The following is a 25,925-nucleotide window of genomic DNA, read 5'->3' as shown; positions in this document are numbered from 1 at the left end:
CAGCCACTCTCTCCACAGCCAAGACTCGCCCCTTCCCAAACTCAGACCCTACCATACCTTGGAGCCAACCTTTTCTCCCACAGAACTTTTCTTCCACAGGTCTCTTCCCTCCTTTCCATAGGCCCCGCCCCTCTTTAGGTCTTGTCATGCCTGAATCACCTTCCTCAGACCCCTCCCTTCTGAGGGCCATGACGTCTTCAACCCTCACCCCCCACTTCAGGTACCATCTTCCTTAGGCCCACTCTTAGGTCATGCTTATAATTTTCATTGCACTCCTCCAGGGTTTTAAGCGCCACTTCTCTTCAAAAGCTCCGCCCCAATCCCCGCCTACCGCTTTGGCCCCGTCCCTGGTCTTTCAGGCTCCTCCCCCTCACTTTCTTTGGCCTTACTCGAAGCTCTTCTCCGACCTGCTCTCCTCAGGCCCCGCCCCTGACCCCAAGCTCCGCCCACCATTCGAGTCACTCCCTCCTTCTCAGCGGCCCCGCCCGCTGCCCGGGCCCCGATCTCCCGATCAGCGCGCGGCCCCATCGCTCGGGCGCGCGGCGGAAGATGGCGGAGTCCGGTGGCAGCAGCGGCTCTAGTCAGAGCCCCGAGCGCCCGAGCAGGTGAGTCCTACACCTCTGTTGGCATGCACCTCTTGGCTCGGGCGGGGCCGACCCGGGGCCGCCGGGGGCGTGGACGTTCCGAGTCCCTGGCTGCAAAGGTCCTGAGCTATGGCGTAGGCCTTAGGGCAGGCTGAGGCCCGGCTTCCTGGGAGCTGCGAGCCCGGGGCTGAAGGGGTTCGGGGAAGGTGACGTGGGAAGCTCCACAAGGACCCTGGGGCCCGGGAGGGAGCCGAGGCGTTCTTGAAGGGAGCACTGAGACCACCTGGTTACCTCCACAGGTCCTGATGGCAGGGAACAAGAGGCCTAGGCATGTCTGGAGGGGAACACTGAGGCCAGTCACCTAGGAGCCTGGACATGTCTGGGGAAGACACTGAGGCCAGTCACCTAGGAGCCTGGACATGTCTGGGGAGACACTGAGGTCACTGGGAGACCTCAACAGGTTCTGATTGTCAGAAAATTGTCTAGGGGCCTGATAGGTGAACAAGGGACTTGGGCATGTCGTGAGGGGACACTGAGGCAACCTTGGGGCCCCAGCAGATCCATCATGATGGCCAGGGAGTCTCAGGGACTGTGAGAGGTCGGGATGTATTTGTGGAGTTTGAGCGCTGTGAGAGAAGATACTCAAGAGTATAGGGTCTTTCTTTAAGACCCCCTTCCTTCCACCCTTCATAGGGTTTAAATCCCCCTCCCCTCAGTCTAAACGATTGAATTGGAGGTCTTGCCTTCAGATATTGGGTCCACGTTCACCCCTTTGGTTAAATGAGGTCACCCTTTTTCCTGGTCAACTCTGAAGGTGGGTTCCTTGAACTTGGGAATTTGCATAAAGATGGCAAGTATTTTTAAATATTTGTTTTATTTTGGCTTTTCAAGACAAGGAATCTTATAGCCCAGGCTGGTCTCACAGTTGCCATGTAGCTGAGGATAACATCAAACTGCTGGTTATCTTTCCTCAACCCAAATGATCAAGATGACAGGCATGCATCTCTATTCCTGTGGTGCATGCTAGGTGAGGACTCTACTACTGGGTCATATGCCTGCCCTCTACCCATCCTATTTTTAAGATAGTGACTGATTTGTATAGCATAGGCCAACCTTGAACTCAAAAACTTTCTGTTGCAATACATTTTTGTGAATTGATCTGGAGTCTCAAGGGAAGAGCACCTGTCTAAGGGAACTCTCTTAGGGAGCACTCACACCCTCCATTTTCACACTAACCCAGAGCCAGGAACCCTTGCCCTGAGACAGCCACCACCCTTGTGAGGTCAAGGAAGAAATTCAGTCTCTAAATGGTTTGGGAATAAACAGAAGCCAAGGGCACTGGGCCTAATGATAGCGGATAAAGTTGGTCCTCAGGCAGGCCCGAAGGCAGGGAAAGATCTGGTGGCCTGTGGATCTGAGTTGAGCATTAGGACCTGATGGAAGATGCTGATTAGGGAAACCCTGCTACCACCTAGAGGAGGCATTGGACCTGCCTGTTACCAGAACAGCTGGAAGCTTCAGAGTGAGGTCAGAGCAAACCAGGGACTCCATACAGGCCATCAGCAACTGCAGAAACTGGGAGCTCTGGCCACAGAAGAGTGAGTGGCAGTACACTGGGGCATGACAGAGTGGTGGCCCAGGACTGAAGGTCTGTAACAGGGGTAGATCATGGAGTCATTGGGGAATGAGTGGGCAGGGCCTAGGGGCCAGATAAAAGGGAACAGCTGGCCAGGCAGTAGTGGCACATGCTTTTAATTCCAGCCCATGGGAGGCAGAGGCAGGCGGATTTCTGAGTTCGAGGCCAGCCTGGTCTACAAAGTGAGTTCCAGGACAGCCAGGGCTATACAGAGAAACCCTGTCTTGACCCCCCCCCCCAAAAAAAGGAAAAAACAAATCAAAACAAAACCAGAAAAAGTGGGGGGCAGCTGACCAGATCCCTAGGGTAAATTTTTTAAAGATGTATTTTTTTTTATTTGTTTATATTTCAAGACAGGGTTTCTCTGGATAGCCTTGGCTGTCCTAGAACTCACTTTGTAGACAGGATTGACCTCGAGCTCACAGAGCCTCTAATTCCAGAGTGCTGGTGCTAAAGTTGTGTGCCAGCACACCTGGCTTAAACATTTATTTTAAAAATTATTCGTGAGTATCTGTGTGTCTGTGAGTATATGCCGTGTATCCGTGAGTATATGCCATGCATCCGTGGGTGCTCTGTGTACCTGTGAGTATATGCCATGTATCCATGGGTGCTCTGTGTGTCTGTGAGTATATGCCATGTATCTGTGAGTATATGCCAGTATCCGTGAGTATCTGTGTGTCTGTGAGTATATGCCATGTATCCGTGGGTGCTCTGTGTGTCTGTGAGTATATGTCATGTATCCGTGGGTGCTCTGTGTGTCTGTGAGTATATGCCATGTATCCTTGGGTGTCCGTTGCGGCCAGCAGAATGAGCTTGATCAGGAGCTCTTGCTGGGAGCTGCCCATCATGCATGCTGGAAACCAAACTTGGGCCCCCTGGAAGAACAGTGCATGGTCTTAACTGCTAATCTGGCTTCAGCCCAGGTTTTTGTTTTGTTGTTGTTTGACCACAGTTCACAGTGGTCATTGCTGTTTAGCACAGGCTGCTTCTGACTCCTGATCCTCTTGCCTTTGGGAGTACTGGAATAACGGTGTGTTATCCCTAGCATACCCAGCCTACTTCAGTCTTTTTATTTATTGTTTATTAATTCTTTTTTGAGATTTATTTATTTTATGTTTGAGAGTGATTTGCCTGCGTATATGTCTGTGCACCTTGTATGTGCCTGCTACCCTCGGAGGTTAGGCTTGAATAAGGTTTCCGATTCCCGGGAAGTGGAGTTGTGAGCCACCATGTTGGAGCTGGGGATGGAATGTGAGTCCTCTGTAAGAGGAACTGGCACTTTGTTGAGCCATCTCTCCAGCTCCCCCCCCCCCCACCTTTTAAAACTTATTTTTAGGTGTTTGTTTGTTTGTTTGTGTTTCAAGACTGGGTTTCTCTGTGTAGTGCTGGCTGTCCAGGAGCTCTCCTGGTAGACCAAGCTGGCCTTAAATGCTCTGCTTTCGTTTGCTTCTGCTTCTCCAGTGCTGGGATTAAAGGCGTACACCACCGTGCCCTGAGCTTAGATTTCATTTTTATGTCCTGTGTATTGGTGCTTTGCCTGCATGTATGTCTTCACATGTGTACAGTGCCGTAAGAGGTCAGAGGAGTGTGGAACCCAACCTAGATCCTCGAAAAATAGGGTTCTTAACACTGAGCCGTCCATCCAGCTCCGGGGCTTGCATTCTTTACACCTTTCATGATGGTCCACAAGCCTTAGCTGGGAGATAGATGTCCCATTTGGGGCTGAGCATTCAGACTCTCTTTCTCCGTACTTCGACAAGTTATGGGTCTTCGGTCACTGCCGCCTACTGCGGAGAGTAGCTCCTCTAGCCAGAGTGGGCAGTCTCCCTCGTCTGCAGGCACAAACGGTTCTGTAGAAGGTGGTTTGACTGGTCCATCAGGTCCATTTAACAGGACCATGTATCCATGGGTGCTCTGTGTGTCTGTGAGTATATGCCATGTATCCGTGAGTATTTGTGTGTCTGTGAGTATATTTTTGAGACAGGGTTTCTCTGTATAGCTCTGGCTGTCCTGAAATTCACTTTGTAGACCAGCTGGCCTCGAACTCAGAAATCCGCCTGCCTCTGCCTCCCGAGTGCTGGGATTAAAGGTGTGCGCCACCATGCCCGGCCCACCATGTCTCTTGATAGACTCTTACTATGTAGCCCAGGCTAGCTTAGAACCCACATCTATGACCTCTCCAGACACAGGCTTTAGACTGAGATCCCAGTTGTAGAAGTGTCCAGTCAGACAGTGGCTGGTTATGCCCATAGCAGCCAGACCACTACTGCTCCAGCGGTTATGTCCTGCTGTTGGACATGTGGTCACAGCTAAAGCTACTGATGGCAGTTCTCCCAGCTCTTCAGGCTTGACAGCAAGTGCCTTTACCTTCTGAGCGATCTCTTGGCATTTATTTGTGTGTGTGTGTGTGTGCGCGCGCGCGCACGGGTGTATGTGTAGTATGCATGTACATGGCAGGTCAGAGGTCATTGTCAAGTATCTTCTATTTACCTCCACCTCCCACCTCCCTTTGGCAGTTGTCTAAAGAGGTTTTATCTGTCTGTCTATCTGTCTGTCTGTCTTTGTTTGTTTCTGACATGGTCTGTCACTGAGCCCATGCTTGCCATTCGGTAATGGAATCCATCTTTTCTCCCCGATGCTGAGGTTACAGACATGCACCTTTGTGTCTGGCTGTTTTTTTGTTGTTGTTTTAAATATGGGCATTGGCTATTCAGACTTTTCTGCGTGGCAGGCACTTTTCTGACTGAACCTTCTGCACAGCCCCTTGGTTTTTCACTGTTTCTTTTTGAGGCAGAGGGCCTCGCAACGCAGGCTGCTCTAACACTTGATATGCAATTGAGGCTGGCCTTGAACTCCTTAGCTCCCTGCTTCTTCCTTTGTGGGTTTGGGATGACAGGTGTGTGCCACCAACCCTGGCTGGGTTTTTAATTTTTTGAAGTAAAACTTGTGTAACATAAAATCTAACTTTAACAGTGTGTAATTCTGTGGCATTTAGCATATCCACAGAAACACACTCGAGTTTGTATACCCCATACAGCCCTGTCCCCTGTCTTCCTGGTAGCCCCTGCCTCCTGCCTGTGGAACCACCTGGTCTGGACTCTATGTATTGATGAGATTGTGTGAGATGGCAGAATCCCTGCCTTCTCCTGTCCTTTTCCCTTCCCTTCCCTCCCCTCTTCTCTTCTCCTTCCTCCTTTTCCTTCCTTTCCTCCATCTTTCCACCATTTCTCTTGATAGACTCTTACTGTGTAACCCAGGCTAGCTTAGAACCTGTTAGTTTCCGTCTCCAGTCTTTTTTATTATTTTCTTTTTGAGGCAGGGTCTCTCAGTGTAACCCTGACTGTCCTAGGACTCATTCTGTAGACCAGGCTGGCCTCCAACTCAGAGATCCACCTGCCTCTGCCTCCTGAGTTTTGGGACTAAAGGTATGCACCACCACCACCTGGCTTGTTCTGTTTTGTTTGACACAGTGTTTCTCTATGTCCTGGCTATACTGGAATTCACACCATAGCTTGACTTAAAGATATGTGCTACCACAGCTGGCACACCTCACCCATTGTAAAATGTGTAAAATGTCATTTCCTCAGCCTGGCTCCTCTCAGCTTGCTTTCTGTTTCAAGGTGAATCTATATTGTGGCATACATCAGTGTTTCATCCCTTTTCATGATCAAATAATACTCCACTACGTGGCTAATCGTCACTTTACTTATTTTGTCATAACCTGCTGGATGTCTTTGCTTGTTTTTGTGTTGATGGTCATTGTTTGTAACAGTTTCTCAGCTGAGAGGGTACTATCCCAACATCTGTCATTTCAGCGTTTAGGAGGAATGAGTGCTTCAAGTTTGAGGCCAGCTGGTGCTACAGAGTGAGTCCCAGGCTTGCTGAGTGAGACACAAACGGGAAGGGGAGGGAGGGAATGCAGTGTGAATATCCCGATAGGGCTGCTGAGTGGCAGAGGGCACGCCTTCTATACTAAGTAGCAAAAACAAAGCCAAAAGCAAACTAAAGTGAACTAAAACGGAGTCTAGAAATTTATAAGCAGAGAGGTTTGTCTGGTTGTGTTCTGTAAGAGCTGGGGGACAGTGTCTGCTCTGACCCTGGTGGGGCCATATTGACACTGTGCCAGACTGTGTCTGATACACATTCCTGCTCAGAAGCCCGCCTTCCAGGCAAGCTTCATTGAGAGGACACTGGTCTCGGTGGAACAGTCCACACCCTACCCCCTGCTGTGGCTTCAGGATTCATTGTCCTCTATGATGTAGGCCAGTAGGGCTGTGTGTGGAGTGATGAGTCTATACACAGTAGTGGGGCTCTGTGGTACCTAGTGATGTCTTAGTCACTACCTGGTGTGCTTTGACGATTGTCCTCTCTCAAAGGGCCTGTGGGTGGCCAGTGCCTGCCCTGAGCTAACTGTCCTAGGAGCCTGGCATGCAGAGTGTATCTCATTGCTCCAACTTGCAGCCTGGCCACATCCCTTCATGGGGTCAGGTCTTTCTGGGGAGGCAGTGAAGTCCCCAGGAGCAGGGACACTGGCCTTGACTGTGTCACCATCTCTGGAACCTGTCAGGCCATGCCCTCATCTACCCAGGAAGACTGGTGTCATCTGGCCATGTAGGGGATAACATCTGTGTTCCCTACCATGTTAATGTTGACACAGCTCAGGGCCACGCTGCCTACACTGTCCCTTCCATTATGTAACTTGTTTGTTCTGACTTCTCTCCCGACTACGGGAGAAGAAAAAGCCTGGCTTCCCTTCCTTCATCTCTCGGGAGCAACAAACCCCGTTGCCTAGCGGAGCCTGTCATAACGTCTGAGCTGAATGAACCTCAATAGACAGTGTGGCCACCAGGCTGGCGGCAGGCAGAGAGGAAAGGGGCCAGAGCCTGGCCCAGGGAACAAAGAGCATTTGCTTTGAGAGACTTCCCCCCAGGCTAAGCCTGGGCCAGCTTCTCCATTAGAGAGCTGAGGTCTTAGCCACTAGGACTGTGAAGATAAGGGTGTCATGTGACTATGAGAGACCTGCCACCTCCACTTCGCCCCTGGCCTCATTTGGAGGACAGGGACATGGGAAGTTGTAGCCAAAGGATTGTCATGGTACAGCCTGACTCATTGAGCTGGGTTTGTCTAATTATTCCCTTGATTTTCTCTGCTCAGGCCAGGGCTTTTACAGAGTTTGGTTATTTTCAATGCTGAGAAGACTCTGGAGTAACTGTGACCCCTGCAGAGGGAGGGCAGGCAAGACATTGCCACTTGAAAAGCCAGCATCCTTAGCCCCTTGGGGTCATGTAGGCATGCGAGGGCTGGGGTGGTCTCTGTACAGGGGCCATGCTGCCCATCCTGTGGTTCTGCCTGCTTCTTCACGGGGCTCACTGGGTGCCCAGGGGTCACTCGCCACACTGTAGTAGGAGGAAATAAGAGTGAGGAGCACTTGGGAGCACAGCAGCACTTGGCATAGGGGTGGGGTGAGAGAGTGGCGTGCAACCTGGGCTATATAAGCTCTGGCTCTGGGAGCACAGGTGAGCACCAGAGCCCTGGCTGGCCTCTGTGGTTAACACAAGGAGTCCGAGAACCAGGGTGGGAACCTGTGCTGCAGCCATGCAGGACACATGCAAGGGACTGATCGGCTTGCAGCTGGACTGTGGCAACCTGGTAGCTTTGAGCTCCAGAGACAAGCTCATTGTCATTGTCATGGTTGCTGAGAAAAAAGATTTTGGGTGTTTTGTTTTTTTGAAAGAGGGTCTCACTATGTAGCTTTGTCTGTCCAGGATCTTGCTAAGTAGATGAGGCTAGCCTTGAACTCAGAGATCCACCTGCCTCTGCCTCCTCTGTGCTGGGATTAAGGCCCGATGAGTGACCTGAGAAAGGTTTTGTTAGTGGGGCCAGTACCCTGTTGGCGTGGAAGTCCTGGCAATTTCCTGTCCCCTTCCAAACCTTGGTCATCCCCCACCTCCCCACACCCAAGTCCAAGGATGGAGGTGACCATGGAATGAGATGGCTGAGGGGCATCTGAGGGCCATGGGGCCCAGAGGAGGTGGACACTCCAGTCTTAGCACTCCTGGCTTTTCAGTTCGGTTGACACCATCCTTGTGATGGTGTCTGGCCTCTCATGTGCTTGTAGACCAGGTGTGGGCAGAGGAGAGTAAGGGAGGCAGTCAGAGCAGGGTCCACTCACCCTGCTGTTTGAAGGCCTCTGGACCTGGGACAGAGTGGGCTTGGGGCCAAGGGTGTGTGGTACTTGTGCTCTGATGCACTGAGCAGGGTGGGGGACCATAGGCTCTCAGGTTTCTGCCCAGATGAGGGCTGGGAGATGGAGATGTGTTATCTATCAGGGTGTGTGGAAGGGTGAGATGCTCTGGCCTGGAGTAGCTGAGCTGTGCTGTCTGCAAGCTCTATCCATCCACCTCATGGATAGAGGTGGCATGGGACCTGGGTCACAATCTCGTGTCTTCCATAAAGGCCTCTGGGGCCCTCTTTACTCAGTGAACCTAGTGGGGAGACCTGTCTTCTATCCCTAAGACCCTCATTCCATTCAAAAGAAGTGCGCAGCCACGCAGAGCAAAGTGCCAGCCAGCAAGGGTTTACTCAACTAGCTACCGTGCCCAAGCCCTTGGCCTGATATTGTCTCCAACTTGGACCATAAAGACCTTCCCAAGATTACACAGCTTCCTGACACCTGCCAGGCCTCCCAGCATCTCATATCTTGCCCTTAGCTGATGACAGGCCTATGCATCCCCAAACTGCCCAGTCGCATCTTATGTCCTCTAAGGCATGTGAGCCTGAGGGTAGGACCTTGGCAGCCAGTGTGAATACTGAGCAGCTGTCTGGCAGATACACCATCCTCCATTCCAGTGGGTCAAAGGCCACCATCCTTTATTTGGGGACAGAGTCTAGGAGGTCAGTAGAAAGAACAGCCCCGCACAACCTTCCCTTAGCTGGAAGTGAAGGCAGCTGAGCTGTTCAGCTGTCTGCAGTGGAGGTGGGGGCCATGGGGTCCCCAGGCGATGGACCCCCCTTGCTCTGGTAGCCGCTGCACAGCTGTTCTGACTGGCTCTCTTAACACTTGTTAACCCCAGTCTGGCCCTTCCCGTGCAGCCTTTACCAGCAGCACTCCCGCATCCTGTGCTGCTCCTCCTCGCAGGGACCCGGTGGACACTAAGCTCCATCCACTGCGAGGATCCACTGTGCCCAGGAACAATAGGAGTCTTAGCATCTCCTGCTTCAGGAGTTGAGCTCTCAGCCTGCAGAGCACAACCTTCCAGCTTTTAAAGGGCTTGGGGCGGACACTCAAGGATCGAGGCTGAAGATGTTTTTTGACACCACAGCCATGAAATTCCACAGGGGTCAAAGCCAGGAACCGGGCGGGGCGTCTGGGCTGGATATCCGGAGCCTGCTCTCCACGGGACGGGAGAATTCAAGCTCAGCTTGAAAGCAGAGAGTGAGAGTGGAGACATGGGATCTCCCAGAATCTTCCGCTACCCGGATGGTTGGAGCTGGGCTGGGTGGAGTAGCTGCCAGGTGACAGGCGCCTAGAGAGCCATTGAGGTTCCCAAGCAGCTCCTCCACCCCCCTCAGCTGCTCTGTGTGCTGCACTGCAGGTCACACCCTACCTCCTGCCTATATCCCTCTTCAGGTGCCAGTGGTCTATTGTGTGTGGCAGGACACACACACACACACACACACATACACACGCACGCTCCTGCTCAAAGGAATCACTGCATAGATTCCACCACCCCTTTCCCATCAGCCTTTGTCACTCTGGGAGGGTGTGGGTCAGTGCTGGGAGCTTGCTGACCTTCCTGGGGCTTCTCAGTGGCCAGAGTAGAGCCAGCTGCCCTGGCATAGCTACTACACACTCACCATCAGCCTGGCCTCCTCACCCCGGCCACCTAGGAAGCTCAGCAGGCACACACAGGCAGCTGCCTACTGGGGTGGTTTGGGGAGGCTTCAAGCCCAGTGTATCAGGATTTGGGGAAGATGGAAGCTTCTGCTGTGAGAAGGCTTCCGGACTGATAGAGCTGGAAAGCTGGCTACTGCCCTCAGTCAGCAGCTCACGGAGCTGGAGAGATGGCTGAGAGGGCAGGACACCGTTTGTATAAGCCTGAAGACTTGAGTTTAGTCCCAGCCACCCATGGAGGCTCCAGGCATGGTGCTGTGTGCTGCCTTCAACTCAGCACTGCAGGGCATAGCAAGAAGACACTGCTGCTGGCTGGCTACCACCCTAGCTCCAGGTTCAGTGAGAGACTCTGTCTCAAAGGAGTGCACTGGAGACTGATGGAGCAGGGCACTGATGTCTGAGTGCTGGGCCAGGTTTGACTATGTGACTGGGCTCTGTCAAGACAACCAGCCTGATCGGCGAGAAGGGTCAGTGATTAGCAGCTCTTGCCATCGTGTCCTGCCTGGATCCAGATGAACACATGCATGCCATGGCACATGTATGTGCACAGGCACACATGGAGACATCTCAGAGAATCTGTTCCCTTTCCCTAGCCACTGCCTAATTCCTGGCCTAGACTTGCATAGTCCTCCAGCCTTGCAACTCCATAGGGGAAAGAGCTTCCATCTGGAGCTAAGAAAGAAGTCTTAGGGGATGCAAGGCAGTGGTGGCTCGCACCTTTAATTCTAGCACTCAGGACGCAGAGGCAGATGCATCTCTGTGAGCCTGATCCACAAAGCAAGTTGCAGGGCAACAAGGGCTACACAGTGAAACCCTGTCATGAAAAAAAAAGTTCCAGAGAAGGATCTGACTGGTTCAGGTGGGCAACCCCCTTATCCTCTCACTAGTCACAGTGCCAGGGCTCCAGGAGAGGGAGTTAGTCTACCTGATTCTCAATGCATGGCCAGAGAGGAGAAGAGCTGGGGTCCCCACCCCAGGAACATATGTGTAAGGGTGGGAAAGGGTGGTTTAGACACCTGTAAAATGAGCTGTACTACAGGGTTGTGGCCAGGGGTCCTGGGCTGAGGTGCCAGACTGCTTTTGTCCTGAAGTTGTGGGATTCTTCAGGTTGGGATGGCCTGGGTGTCCTAGCATGGACTATGTGCCCTATCTGTGCTGCTGAGGACAGGTGGCTCTTGGATGTGTTTTATCCTGTGTGAGGCATAGTGAGGGCTAAGGCTTATCAGTGGGAGAGCACTCCAAGGTCTGGGCCTCACGGGACTGGGAAGAGGACTATAGCAGATAGTGGGGTTCACTGGGGGCCTCTGGGAATGCAGAGCAATAGGGGCCAGCACAGGGACACACATTGGAGACACCATCAAAGCACTCATGTACCTGTCTTCTTATCCGTCTCTCCACTCATCCCTCCCACTCATTTACCTTGTCACCAACTGTCCAGGTCACTAATGTGACAAGGCTCCTTCACTGTGGGGGTGGAGGGGTGGACATCAGGATGTGGCAGGAGAAAGAACCCTTCTGGCTGGCCTCCCAGAGCTCCTATTTCAGCCATGGGGAGGCGGACTAGGAGCAGAAGAATGACGTTCTAAAGGAATGGAGCCAGGCAGGGACCTGGCAGCCAAGCTCTTCCCTTATCTTCAGGGACCTCCATACCTCATGAAGGCAATGGGGTGCCTAGTGGCGTCCTCTGGGATAGTTTGGACATTTTTCCCCCTCCGGCTCCTGAGCCCCGTACCCCAACTCAGCTGGGCTTTGGGGAGTGGATCCAGTCCTGGAGCCTGGATCCTCCCAGCTGTATCTCAGTGCTGTCCTGCCCTTTTGTCGGGGGCCAAGGGAAGCAAGTGCTTGAATTGGTAAGGAATTCTTTTCCTTGCTGCATGGTCTTCAGAAAGTGTGAGCCTCTCTGTGTCTTAGAGTGTTTCTTCAGTGTTCCTGGGCCACTGGTGAGCCACAGTCAGGTGTGCACATCCCACTCACACCCTGCAGGGTATATCCCTATGGTGACAGCTTACTGAGCAGTGTTAAGTCCTCTGTCCGTAGCCTGTGTCATCTGGACTCAGCTGGCTCTTAGTCCGGTGTGACACAGGCAGCCTCTTTCTCACTCCCACTCCGCTGTCCCACTGCCCCTCAGGCTGTCTTCAGGTGCAGCCCAGAAACAGTGCCTCAGTGGAGAAGCTGCTTGTTAAGCCTAGCACGAGCAAGAGGCCAGCCTAGTCTTTTAAGTGGCTAAGGTTGGGCCCCAAGGCCTGGTTTATCCTAGGCTAACACTCTACCTCAGACCTGTGGCCCACCTCCAGCAATGTGTGTCTCCATGGCTTCTCTCTTGCTGTCAGTGATTTGGGGACCTTCAGTGGCCTCTGGGCTTCTGCTTGCCCCTCCCAAATTCTGGCTTTCTTTTGCCACAGGCCAGCCTGGAGCAAGCCTATAGCAGGTACCTTGCTGTTCCCCCTGACATTAGAGATGAACCCCAAAAGAGAGGGCTGCTACTGTAGAACAGACTGTGGGCCAGGAGCCATGGAACATCCCAGGAGAGGGCTTGCTGACGTGAGTGAGCGTGGGGGCTGCTGGCTTGCATGTCTCTGGCAGGCGTGAAGTGCCAGAGCACAGTGAGTTGATCTGTAGCTGGAGTGCTGTGCCCAGAGCTAGGAAACATTGGGAAACCATGGCAACAGGACAGCGGTGGGTGTGCTGGACCCCAGAGCTCTACACCCTCTGCCTTGGTAGTTGGGGCCAGAGCCACTGGGATGTTGCTGGGAACAGAATGGATAGGAAGATGAGGTAAAGCTAGCAGGGGTCCTTGTGCCTCAGTTTCTCCGTTTTATTTTATTTTATTATTATTATTTTTTAGACAGGGTTTCTCTGTATAGCCCTGGTTGTCCTGGAACTTACTTTGTAGACCAGGCTGGCCTTGAACTCAGAAATCCTCCTGCCTCTGCCTCCTGAGTGCTGGGATTAAAGGCGTGCGCCACCACTGCCTGGCCAGTTTCTCCATTTTAAAAGAAAGACATTTGCTAGCTCATAGGGGAGCTGCAGGCCCTAGAGAACAGTCTGAAGATGGTCAGGGAGGTGGTCCTAGTGTGGCTGAGGGCCCTGGGATGAGGTCCTGGGCCACCATGCTCCAGACTGAGCTCCTCACATTCAGGGTCTCTGACACCACATCTGTGACACTCTACTGTCCTGCTACCCTGGTCTTTGTCTGATCCCTGCCCATCCAGGCTCTCTGGGAACGGTCTTGGAGATGTTCCAGGACCCTGTTGCTGATCTGAGGTAACCAACCTGATATTGTACTGTTCCCAGAGGCTCTGTCCCCCACCTGCATGTTTGGGGGACCAAGGGTGAGGCAGCAGTACAGCCAGGGTGTGAGCCAGCCAGCTGTGCCGTGCTTCAGCAAACCACATGGACAATAAAAGTGAAATTGGCTTTGAAAGTAGAAGTGGCTAGGCTGGGGGAGCAGGGACCGGCGTCAGAACAGGGTGTGCGAGGCGGCGAGCTGCACTCTTCGTGGGGGTGGGAACGGATTTTACTAAACCCCAAAGAAATGTTTCCATGAAATTCCTTCTTGTTCTTGCCTGTTTTTTCAACGTTCTGAGAAGAATGGTTCTGGGATTTGGAAAGCCAAAGCCGGCCTTTCGGACAAGGCCAGCGGGTGGGTGGGGGCCAGGGCCATGTCCCCTGCCAGCTCCAGGAGGATCTGGTCACTAGGGTGGCCTGCTACAGCTGGTGTGGCTGAGCTTGTGAGCCTTTTCTCTAGTTGCCTACTCTGACATTATGTCCCTAGAACAGGATTGGAGGTAAAAAAACCTTTGTAGGGTGGGGGCTGAGAACTCAAGTAGCAGTTCCCACACCTGGGTCTCCAAACAGGTGGTCCCATCAAGGTCATGTACCCACACTGGGCTTTGAACACTTTGATGGCCTGGTATATGCCTGGGTCCCTTGGGAAGTACAAAGGGAATCATGGGGGGAGAATGGCAGGATGGCTGGGCCTGGGCCAGGCCTGAGATGGAATGTGAGGATGAGGGCACAGCCAGGGTGGGTGGTGAGTGGCCTCTGGAGACTGTCCGGTTCAGGGTTGCTGACGCACTGACTGATGACTCACGGGCCGGCCACCATGACTCGAGTGGCTGTCTGGAGATTCGGACTGGCTCAGGGGGCCCCACCATGTGGCCGCCCACTGTCTAGAACTGTTCTGAGTAATGGGTCCTCCTGCCGCCCAGTGCTGGTCCTGGTATTGGCAAAGGTGACCTTAGTCATAGCCCTGGCTGAACTGCACTTCTCTGAACTATGGGGGCTCGGCGTTCTCCAGGGTGGCTTAGCCAAGGTGTGTAGGTTCACGGCAGAGGCTCTTGCTCAGCCAGAAGGGACAGAGTGGCCATGTCAAGGACTTGCTAATGCCTAGGGAACAGGAGCTCAGCCCAGGCCACCAGCTGCAGAGATCAGAAGCCCAGAGGTGCCCTGGCCATGTGTGTTGCCTCTGCCTTCCAGGCCCAGGCTGTCTGTTTCCTTTGTGGGTCCTAAACTCTGGTCACCTCTCTGGGTAAATTAATTACATTTGTTTACTTATCCTGCCCCTGTGTGTGCGTGTGCATATATATGGTATGGTGTGCTTGTAGAAGTCATAGGACAACCTGTGGGCATTGTCTCTGTCCTTCCATGTGGGCCCAGGGATTGACAGCTTTGTGGCGTTGCTGGCAAGTGCTTTTGCTCCTGGAGCCATATCAACTCTGGGACCCTCACCTTTTCTTCCCCAAGAAATGTAACAGCAGAGGCCTCAGGGAGACAGGACACTTAGGTCCTTCCTCCCTGTGGCAGTGCCCTCCTAGGCCATCCTCACCAGTGAGTATTTGGCCTGGCTCCCACCAACTGGGCTTTTGAGTGCCTCCCTGCTGCCTGAAAATGTGGCAGTGGCCACCTGTGACAGAGACCCCATGACCCTCCCTGCCCTGGTGCCTGTATTCTCAGACAAGCAAACACAGATAGACAGTATTTGAAGAAAAATGGATCCACATCACACACACACAGGTTTTCATTTTTAAAAAAGCCTTTAATTCTTTGGTAATTTCATGCATGCTGTGATCATATGCACCCTCAACTTCTCTATGCACTGCTTCATGTTTGTGTCCTCTCCTTTGTGTGTGTGAATGTGTGCGTGCGTGAGTGCGTGCCACGGAGTCCAGTTAGTGCTGCCTGCAGGAATGCTGGCTGAGCCTGGTGGCTTGCTCTTGTCCTTGTGCAGAGAAGTTCCTGAGTGCAGTCCCGTGCCATATGCCGAGAACAGCATGCCACAGCCCTCCTCCCATCCTCCAGAGCTTACATTCTTTCTATCCCCTTCCACCCACAGTGTCCCCTACGCCTAGAGGGTGGGGTATCGTCATCCTTTGCAGGGCTGAGCACTTAGTCATTTATTCTGAGCACTTTGACCAAGTCTGCGTTAGTTGTTGTCCAGTTTTTATGGCCTTGGCTGAGCAGTGCTAATCCCAGAGCTTACAATGGAAGCATCTTGAAGTCAGTTTGACAGCATGTGTGTTTAACAGGACAAAGGTAGTAGCATCCTCCCACCCCACAGGGCCAAGGGCTACTGGCTAGGTTTAGAGTACCAGCATGGGTGCCCTCCCAGGAGCCAGCACCAGATCAATCAGAGCAGTCGCTCCTTCTGTGACCTCATGCAACTACTGCACTGCTGACCCACATCTTGCTGGCAGTCAGTGTAGTGCAGGATCCAGCTGTGGGGAAGACGGCTGGCAATGTCACTGTCCCATGTGGCACTTTGGGCACCAGGAAAGCTAAGCAGCACTGATCTTTCTTGTTACTCCTCACCCAATGCACAGCCACACGTTGCATGTAGCTCACACTAGGTGTTATGTCGTCTGGAGATGACAGGAAGTGGGGAAGAGTGGGGCAAGTTGCACATAAGGCATTATGATGCCGGGAGCTAAGTCCCTATGGGTTTTGTTGTCTGTGGGTCACAGGTTCTGTTTCTCATGGATTCCAGGTGATGGCTGTTTGCAGGTGGGAAGGTTGAGCATGTCCACACTAAGGTGCGAGCCCCTGCTGGCAGTGAGCTTCCTCTCTGCTGCTTCTTAGGGGCTCTGCTTCCTTTCCTGGTAACTCTCAGATCCCAGCTTCTACATCATTCTTCATTTATTCATTTGTTTGCTAATTAATGTATGAGTGTTTTGCCTGCTTGCATGTCTGTGCACCACATGTGTGTAGTGCCTGTGGAGTCCAGCAGAGGGTGTCAGATTCCCTGGATCTGGAGTTATAGATGGATGTGAGCTGCCATGTGGGTGCTGGGAACTAAAACTAGGTTATTTGCACGAAGGGCCAGTGCCCTTAACCATTGAGCCATTTCTTCAGCCCCTGCATTGCTTTCTTTGTTGATTGGTTTGTTTTTCATCATCATCATCATCATCATTATTACTATTATTTTATTTATTTATTTTTAGTTTTTCAAGACACAGTTTCTTTGTATACCCCTGGCCATCCTGGAAGTCACTATAGATCAGGCTGGCTTCAAACTCACAGAAATCTGCCTGCCTCTGCCTCCTTAGTGCTACAATAAAAGTTATGTACCACCACTGTTGGGCAAAAGTTTTATTTTTTTATGTTTATGTCTATGTGTCTATATGAGCGCCAACCACGTGCATGTAGGTGCCCACTGAGGCAGGAAGGAAGCATAAGGTCCTATTGAACTACAATAGCAGGTGCTTATGAGCCACTAGGATGGATGCTGAGAACTGAGCTTGGATCTGCAAGGGTAACAAGTACTATTAAGCACTGAGCGATCTCTTCACACCAAGCACCTTTCATCAGGATGTGGGGTTTATAGTACTTTCACTATACTCTTTTTAAAAAAGATTTGTTTGTTTATTTATTTATTTAATGTATCTGAGTACACTGTAGCTGTACAGATGGTTGTGAGCCATCATGTGGTTGCTGGGATTTGAGCTCAGTATCTCTGCTCGCTCTGGCCCCACTTGCTCTGGCCCAAAAATGTATTTATTATTATACATAAGTACACTGTAGCTGACTTCATACACATCAGAAGAGGGTGTCAGATCTCATTATGGATGGTTGTGAGCCACCATGTGATTGCTGGGATTTGAACTCAGGACCTTCAGAAGAGCAGTCAGTGCTCTTAACCACTGAGCCATCTCGCCAGCCCCCATTATGCTCTTTATATATATGGATAATCACAGTAGATCAAAGTCCAATGGACACATGACCCTGATGTTATTTATCTCTGGTGCAAAGCCTTTCTCCTGGCCCAGAGTCTCCTTGAACTAAGAAGTCCCTCGGCAACTGTGGAAGTGTCTTTGCGTTTTTTTATGTTTCTGGGAGTTGGGAAGCTGTGGAGCTGCATGGTGATCTCAGAGGACCTTGCTATCTTGACAGCTGAGAAAAGCTGACTCAGTGTGTCAGAGAGGGCTCCTGCCAAATCCTTCCTATGTCTACAGGTCTTCCAAGAAATGATTACTGTCACACTGACAGTGGTGGGGCGTGCACCACAGTGGCTGTGGAGGTGAGAAAGCAGCCTATGGGAGTCTGTTCTCTCCTTTCACCATGAGAGAAGCTCAGGGCATCAGGCTTGGTCACAGTGCCTTTACCTGCTGGGCCATCCTGTATGCCCAGCCTGTCATTATGGATGCTAGTTCCCTGCCACAGGATCAACAATAGCACTGTGGCCCTGAGCATATGTCTGTTCTCCCAGATCATCCTGTATCTTGTGGGCAGGTGCTTGGCAATGCTGATCACTCCACTGTCACCACACTGTCTCTCTGTGTCCTGTCTGGGGTGTACACAAACGTCCTGTTTCCCCTGCTCCTCCTAAAACCTATGAAATCACAAGGTGGGGGTCACATGCATAAATAGATGAATAAATGGATGGAGAACACAGGTAAGAGCCTCAAGATCCGGCCTGGTCAGCCCCATGTGCGCAGGTTCCCAGGAGAGCCTAGACACTGCCCTGCCGGAGAGGTCATGCCATCCTGGGGCTGATTAAGGCACTGTTTGGCAGGCTCCCTTGGGTGGTATCTTAAAGCTGCATCTTGTGGCTATTGAGGTTCAACCTGGTTCAGGCTAGCCTGCAGCTGTGGGTGACTCTAGGGACCCCAGTGGAAGATGGTGTTTGTGTCAGCCCTTAACATGTAGCACCAAGGTCCCTGCTGTAGGGACACTGTTGTTCTGGGTCCTCCAAGCTGTGAATCTCTGGTATTTTATTATTTATTACATGTATTTGGGGGAATGAGTGCCACATGTGGAGGTCAGAGGACAACTTTTAGGGATAGGTTCTCTGTCCAGTTTAAGGAGATAAACTTAGCACCTTTACCCTCGGGGTCACTGTGCTTGCCATTTTGTTCTGTTTTATTTGGTACTCAGCTCAGGATGGCCTTGAACTTGCAGCAGTCCTCCTGCCTCAGAACCCCATGGCTTGGAGAACAGGAATGTATTTTAACTAGCTTCCCCAGGAGGGAGAAACACCCTTGTCTTGTGGGAGGGATGTTGCACAGGGTCACACAGGCTGTCACCTCCCAACAATGACATCAGTCTGGCTGTCAGTCTGTGGCTTCTGCCCTGACAGACCCCTGGGTCAGACACATACACTGCCCTATTTAGGGAGGCTCCGTGGACACAGACAGCAGCCCCATGAGCCTCACTCTTCCCCCTCAGTGGGGCAGCAGCAGGGGTCTGTCAGCTCCAGACTCCACCCAGCTCTCTATCTCTTTCTGCATGCCCCAGCTGCAGCTGGAATATGAAGCCAGGCCTGGGTGCTGTGGCCCCATTGCACAGATTACATATATCCACTGAGTGTGTCAGTGTCCCCAGTCCCTTGCAGGCTCATCAGGAGTCTAAGCAGTCCAAGCCACAGGAAGCTGTGATGCCCTGTCTGGAGCATATAGGTGGCCTTGGGCTCATGGCCTTGATGTAGCAACAATAATATCTCAGCATCTCTGAGTCCAAAATCTATTGTGGGTTTGAGACGCATGGGCCTGGGACTGCCACAGCAGCCTGCCAGAATGCCACTGTGCTCAGAAGACAGGTGGACGCTGATCTCACCCTCAGGACAAGCCAGGGCCTTTAGATTACCTGTACTCCTTCTCTCCCTGACCCCAGCAGCCAGACTTCCTGCAGTGCTGGCCAGTCCCCAAGTCTGCTTTCCTAAGGACTCATGGCTTCCTACCCAGGGTAGCCAGTGCCTCACAACAGCACTGACCCTCATGCTCATCAACCAGTGCCCGGCCCCGCAATGCCTGATTCCTGCCCGAGGGTCTCTAGAATGACATCTAAATTAGGCAGCTGACCAGGGATGGTGGGAGTCAGGCTCCATGCAGATGGAGCAGCTCTAGCCTCTGATAGCTCCTTGTTTGGGGTTTGGTGGTTAGGCATCCCACATCCTTCCCTCTCCTCTTTTCTCAAGAAGCCCAGTGCCCCACATTCGTGGCCCAAGAATGGAAGGGCAGGTCCAAAAGGGTCCCGAGAGATGGAGATGGATAGGGAGACAGACAGAGGTGAGCAGAGAGGGTGTGTCTGGTTCCGTCCGGGTTGGGTTGGGGAGGCTGGGCTGGATAGAGGCACTCAGCAGCACCGCCCCTTCTGTGCTCTGACAGTGGAGTGTTCTGTGCAGAGCTTCAGTACAGGTGTCTGAAGGAACAACAGCTGATTGGCTGGATGAATGGGGATGGCTGGTGGGATGGACAGGGAGTAGCAGGAGACAGACCATGGATGGGGATGGCTGGTGGGCTGGACAGGGAGTAGCAGGAGACAGACCATGGATGGGATGAGGGTGTGCTTGACTTTGGGCTTTTCTTTTTTTGTTTTAGACAGTCCCACTATGTGGCCTGGCTGCTCTGGGACGCTATCTGTACAACAGGCTGGCCTCTGACTCATAGAAATACACCTGCCTCTGCCTTCTGAGTACTGGGATTAAAGGTGTGCACCACCATATTACGTATGTGTCTTATGAAATAAGTTCTCACACAGCCCAGGCTTTCGTGAAACTCACTGTTAGTGAGGATAACCTGAGCTCCTGTGTCCATTTCCAGTGCTAGGATGAAAGGTGTGAACCCTTCATTGGGTGATTCTAGGCAGGGTTCCACACCTGAACCACACCTCCAGGCCCCCACTCAAGGATTCTAGGCAGGCACTCCACCCCTAAGCCATGCCCCCAGCCCCTTACTGGGGGATTCTTGGTAGGGCTCTTACCATAGACAGTCTTGCAGCGTTTCCTGGGTATCAGAGGCCTGGCCTCTGACTGATTAGAGGGCTTCTCCATAAGAAGGCTGTTGTGTGTTTAATGGTCGCTTCCCCTTCCACTTGTTGGTCTGCTAGCCTGCATCCTTTCCTGTGTGTGGGTGTCTATCCTGGCTACTGCCACTCAGTATTACAGTTCCAAGTGTCACCCATGTCATAGGTCTGTGTCCACCTGGAGGTCTCTGAGCCGTCTCTCCTCTGCTGTCCTTGCAGCTTGGCCGACAGGAATGGGGCACTTAAGTGCACCTTCTCTGCAGCTGGCCACAGCACTGGCCTCCTGCAGGGCCTGGCTGCCCTCCGTGCACAGGGCCAGCTGCTCGATGTGGTCCTCACTGTCAACAGTGAAGCCTTTCATGCGCACAAGGTGGTCTTGGCGGCCTGCAGTGACTACTTTAGGTAAGCCTAGCCCTGGGGACTTGACACCTCTGCCACGTTCACTGGGGACCTATGTGGCAGCCACCTCCTTGTTTTAATGACAAGGTTTTGCTGCATAGCTTGGATTAGCCACAGATCAGAATGCCCTTGCTCCATCCTCTGGTGTGCCAGCACACCTGGCCTCTGACACTTTCTAAGTTTCTTTTGTTTTTCAGCCCTGTTGCACACTAAGTAAACATTCTGCCTCCAAGAATTTTTTTTTTTTTTTGGAGACAGGGTTTCTGGCACTCACTCTGTAGATCAAGCTGGCCTTAAACTCAGAGATCTGCCTGCCTCTGCCTCTCAAGTGCTGGAATTAAAGGCTTTTGCCAGCACTGCCAGGCTCTTGCTTCACTCTCTTACTTCATTTTCGTGTGTGTATGTGATGGTGAGTGGGGTAATGTGAGCCATGGTGCACGTGGAGGTTAGAGGGCGTCTTGTAGGCATTGGGTTTCTCCTCCACTATGTGGGTCCTGGGAACTGAACGCAGGGAGTCAGGCTTGGCAGCAAGGGCCCCCCACCCACTGAGCCATCTTGGAGGCTTTCTTACCTCTCCACACTCATTTTTCTCTCTTGGGATAGGCCTCGCACAATCCAGGCTAGCTTCATCCTCACAATGTAGCCCAAGATGCCCATGAACTCCTGATCCTCTACTTCCACCTCTCCAGAGCTAGGCAGACAGGCCTGCAGCAGTACACCTGGGGCTTCATACAGGCTCAGGCAAGCTCAGGCAGGCTCTGCCAACCCAGCCTCAGCCTCCCCCTTCCTAAGCCTTCATTCAACATCTGCTGTGTGCCAGGCATTGATGCCAACCATGCCCTGTGAGGAGAAAGTGAGCCCTTTGCTGCTGTGGCATCCCTTCCAAGTATCAAAAGCAAACAGCTGAGAGACTGGAGGAACACGGGGGCCATGATGCTCAGGCCCTGCAGGATCTGTGTGTGTGGCTCCTGGAGCCTAGGTGGATCTCTTGTCTCCCCTAGGGCTCCCCTGTATCATGCCCCAGGCACACACAGACACATGGGTCTGTCTACTTTTCCCTGTCCTGGGACTGAGTCAGAACTAAGGGCCCAGTGAAGCTGTCTCATCAGGGGATGCCCCTGCCAGCCAGCGAGGGTGGAAGCTGGAATGGTTGTCCTTGGAGACCTGTGCTAAGTCTTCTTCCCCAGCTGTGACCTTCCTTCTAAGAGGGTCACGTCTTCCAGGTCCACTGTTACCTGGGTGTGGATATCAGGCCAAATGTCCCTCTAGGCCCAGCGGCCCTCCCTGGGGCTCAGCAAGACTGTTATGAGGAGCTGCTGCAGCCAACTGGGGCACCGGTGCTATTTTTACTCTGGATTTGTGAGCGGGTGGGCAGCCCAGCCAGCAATGCCTTTTAAAGGCACCCCCGCTCTGGCAATGTAGCCCATGAGACCTTAAAAGGCAAAACTCCATCCTGTCATCTGGTCTGGCCTCTTTTCTCACTGAAGTGCCCAAGGGCTGGTGGGGACTTTAGGGGACAGGCAGGGGCTGGGGCTAGGAGCTGTTCCTTATGGTCTTAGGGAGGCCCAGGATGCTATCCCACAGAATGATGGCATTAGACGACAGCACCTCCATGACACCCATGGCCTCACTCCTGCTGTGACCTGAGCCTAGGTTGCACCAAGTAGACCACTATGGGGTGGCCGTCATCTTTGATGATGGGTGGTATCCCTTCTCCTCTGGCAGGAAAGCCTGCTCACCGTTGTGAGGGCTGCTGTAAAGTGTTGGAGAATGTCACCAAGGGACCCCTGCAGACCCTGTGAGCACAACTCAGTTCTCTCCTTCCTGCTGGAAACTGAGATTTGACCCCAAGCCTTTCCAGAACCTTCATGCATGGGTCTGCATCCCCCCACCAGCTGCCATGTGGCTCCAGAGGCCCTTAACACAGGCCTCACACAGGCTAAGGACTTGGCTGATGCTGACCATGCCTGGGCAGGAGCACCGTCTCTGTAGCTTCTCCCTGTAGACAGCAGTAATGGGCACAGCCCCTTGTGGGCAGTGACCTCTTGGGACCTTCGCAACAGCTTAGGGGGAATGGGCCAGACCCTTTGACCCTTACTTCACAGGTTCCAGGCTGGGGAAGTTGGTTATGCCTGCAAGCAGTCAGTGAAGAGATCCTAGGTTCTGGTGGTAGTGGGGGAGCACAGGCTGGCCCTGACTTGGAGCTCAAGGTGGCTGTGCATCTGCAACTGATACCTCCTCAAGAAACCTACCAGTTAGCCTTCAGGGCTGGGGGCCCTACGCAGAGCTGCACAGGCTCAGAAAGGCTGGGTGAGGGCAGAACAAGCTTTGACTCTCTACTGGCCCTGCTCTTGGGTGTGTTTCCACCTCCAGGGCCATGTTCACTGGCGGCATGCGTGAGGCCAACCAGGCTGTCATCCAGCTGCAGGGTGTGTCTGCACGTGGCCTGCGCCACATCATCGATTTCGCCTACAGTGCTGAGGTGACACTGGACCTAGACTGTGTGCAGGATGTGCTGGGTGCTGCCGTGTTTCTGCAGATGCTGCCAGTGGTGGAGCTGTGCGAGGACTTCCTGAAAGCTGCCATGAGCGTAGAGACGTGCCTGCACATTGGCCAGATGGCTACCACCTTCAGCCTGACATCACTGCGTGAGTCAGTAGATGCCTTCACATTCCGCCACTTCCTGCAGATAGCAGCAGAAGAGGACTTTCTGCGCTTGCCACTCGAGCGCCTTGTCTTCTTTCTGCAGAGCAACCGGCTGCAGAGCTGCGCCGAGATTGACCTGTTCCGCGCTGCTGTTCGCTGGCTGCAGCACGATCCTGCCCGCCGCGCCCGTGCCAGCCTTGTGCTGCGCCACGTGCGCTTCCCGCTCATGCAACCTGCTGAACTGGTAGACAGCGTGCAGACACTTGACGTCATGCTCGACGATGCCCTGTGTCGCCAGTACCTGCTGGAGGCCTTCAGCTACCACGTGCTGCCCTGCCGCCAGCATGACATGCAGTCGCCACGCACTGCTGTGCGCTCTGATGTAGCGTCCCTGGTGGCCTTCGGAGGCACACCTTATACCGACAGCGACCGAGCCGTCAGCAGCAAGGTGTTCCAGTTGCCTGAGCCTGGAGCACGCCACTTCCGCGAGCTCACGGAGATGGAACTGGGCTGCAGCCACGCGGGCGTGGCTGTGCTGGATAACTTCGTGTACGTGGCAGGCGGTCAGCACCTGCAGCACCGCAGTGGAGAGGGCGCTGTGGACGCCTGCTACCGCTATGATCCGCAGCGCAATCGCTGGCTGCGGCTGCGAGCGCTGCGTGAGAGCCGCGTGCAGTTCCAGCTCACTGCACTGGGCGGGCTGTTGTATGCCACCGGTGGCCGCAATCGCGCGGGCAGCCTGGCGTCTGTGGAGCGCTACTGCCCACGCCGTGACAGCTGGGATTTTGCCTGCCCACTCAAGCGCCGTACCTGGGGCCATGCGGGTGCCGCAGCTGCTGGTCGCCTCTACATCTCAGGTGGTTATGGCGTCTCAGCGGAGGACAAGAAGGCACTGCAGTGCTATGATCCAGCAGCTGACCGCTGGGAGCCCAGGGCGCCCATGCGTGAGCCCCGCGTGCTGCACGCAATGTTGGGCGCTGCTGGCCGCATCTATGCCCTAGGTGGTCGCATGGACCACGTGGACCGCTGCTTCGATGTGCTGGCTGTGGAGTACTACGTGCCGGATGCTGACCAGTGGACCAGTGTGACACCCATGCGAGCTGGTCAGTCGGAAGCTGGCTGCTGCTTGCTAGAGAGGAAGATCTACATCGTGGGTGGCTACAACTGGAGGCTGAACAATGTCACAGGCATCGTTCAGGTGTATAACACTGAGACGGATGAGTGGGAGAGAGACCTGCACTTCCCCGAGTCCTTTGCAGGCATTGCCTGTGCTGCTGTCCTGCTGCCCCGCTCAGGCCATGGGAGGTAGCTTGGGATCCTGGCCTGGCTGTGTTCCCCACAAGTGTCAGACCCCCAGCCCAGGGGTCCCTACCTCCCAGCCCCAAGTCAGCAGAGAGAGAGATCTGGTCCCCGAGGTTTAGGTGCCATGGCAGCCATTGCCCAATGGGTGTCTCTGCACTGTCCTGTGTGGTTAGGTCTTGATATCTCTCATCCCTAGCCAGACAGATGTAAGCTTGTGGACATAAAACACCAAGTCCAGGGAGGAACAGCTCTCCCTGTCTCCTGACTAAACTCTTCTGTTTAAAATCCTAGCCTGGATTTCTGCCATGGGATCCACAAGGCAAAGAGACTCTTCAGAATTGCCCTCTGAACGCCACGTGGGCATCATGGAGCACACATGCACGCACACAATCAAATGAGTAAGATTGTAAATCAGCTCTCTGGTGCCCGGACAGCATTCAGGATGCAGGAGTCAGAGTGTGTCCCAGAGGCCCCCTGACAGGTGACAGATGCAGCCATGTCTTCACCACCAACCTCCCTGGCCCGCTTGACTTGTGGATTCCGGAGCATCCCAAAGGCCCCTGCCCAGTTAACCCAGCATTCTTTGCCCGTGCCACCCACTTTTATAAGAAGACAGAGCTAATCAGTGAGGCATGGTGTGGCCTTTTCCAATACTCTGGAGGCTAAAGAGGGAGAATCATTGCAAGTTCTAGGCCAGCCAGGACCACAGAGCCCTGAAATGAGGAAACCCACAAAAAACAAAAGCAGAGAAACCACAAAAGCCACCTCAGGTGAGGAGGCCTGTGTCAGCTGGCCCAGGAGGAGAGCCAGCTGGGGGCTCATCTAACATGTTGGCTATAGAAAGCCACGCCCCCAGGTCTGGCCCACCCTGGGGTGGGGTGGGAGGTGCTATGCCGTGAGCCCCAGCAGCCTCATGTGATGGCGGCCCTGCTTTGTTCTGCTGTTTAAATCTTGAACTCTCATCTTCATGTTTTGTTTAATTTTTTTCTTGTTTAAGGAAGCCAGCCCCACTGTCTTCCAAATGAATGTGTTCTCTGGTGATCTAAGGTGTCCCTTGCTGCTCAGAGTCATGGATGTCATCGTTGTACAGCCGCTCAGCACATGAGCAATTAACCCCAGTCCTTTGCCGCAGCCTCTGCTAATCAGTCCTTTGATTTAATAAAGGCATTATGGAGGAAGGATGGAGCAGACCTGTGCTCCACGCCTGCCACCTGTGTGACCTGTG

At 53.2% G+C, this 25,925-nt stretch overlaps 1 protein-coding gene across 3 annotated transcripts; it reads left to right on the top strand.

Annotated features, from left to right (window-relative positions):
- The first annotated feature begins 499 nt into the window (after window positions 1-499).
- Klhl26 (kelch like family member 26) lies at window positions 500-25,925 on the top strand. 3 transcript variants are annotated; one of them, XM_029480624.1, is made up of 5 exons: window positions 518-605; window positions 884-1,044; window positions 1,476-1,611; window positions 20,573-20,755; window positions 23,126-25,925. In XM_029480624.1, exon 5 carries the CDS (start codon window positions 23,130-23,132, stop codon window positions 24,705-24,707), a length of 1,578 nt encoding a protein of 525 aa, XP_029336484.1. In that variant the 5' UTR covers window positions 518-605; window positions 884-1,044; window positions 1,476-1,611; window positions 20,573-20,755; window positions 23,126-23,129; the 3' UTR covers window positions 24,708-25,925. The 3 variants fall into 3 exon arrangements, with proteins under 3 accessions (XP_029336483.1, XP_029336484.1, XP_021026331.1); XM_021170672.2 differs by lacking the exon at window positions 1,476-1,611; XM_029480623.1 differs by lacking the exons at window positions 884-1,044; window positions 1,476-1,611 and having other exon boundaries at window positions 500-605.

Source organism: Mus caroli, chromosome 8 (assembly GCF_900094665.2).
Source record: "Mus caroli chromosome 8, CAROLI_EIJ_v1.1, whole genome shotgun sequence".
Taxonomy (NCBI): Eukaryota; Metazoa; Chordata; class Mammalia; order Rodentia; family Muridae; genus Mus; species Mus caroli.
The sequence above is the reverse complement of the archived record's forward strand: the minus strand, read 5'-3'. Positions and strand labels throughout refer to the sequence as shown.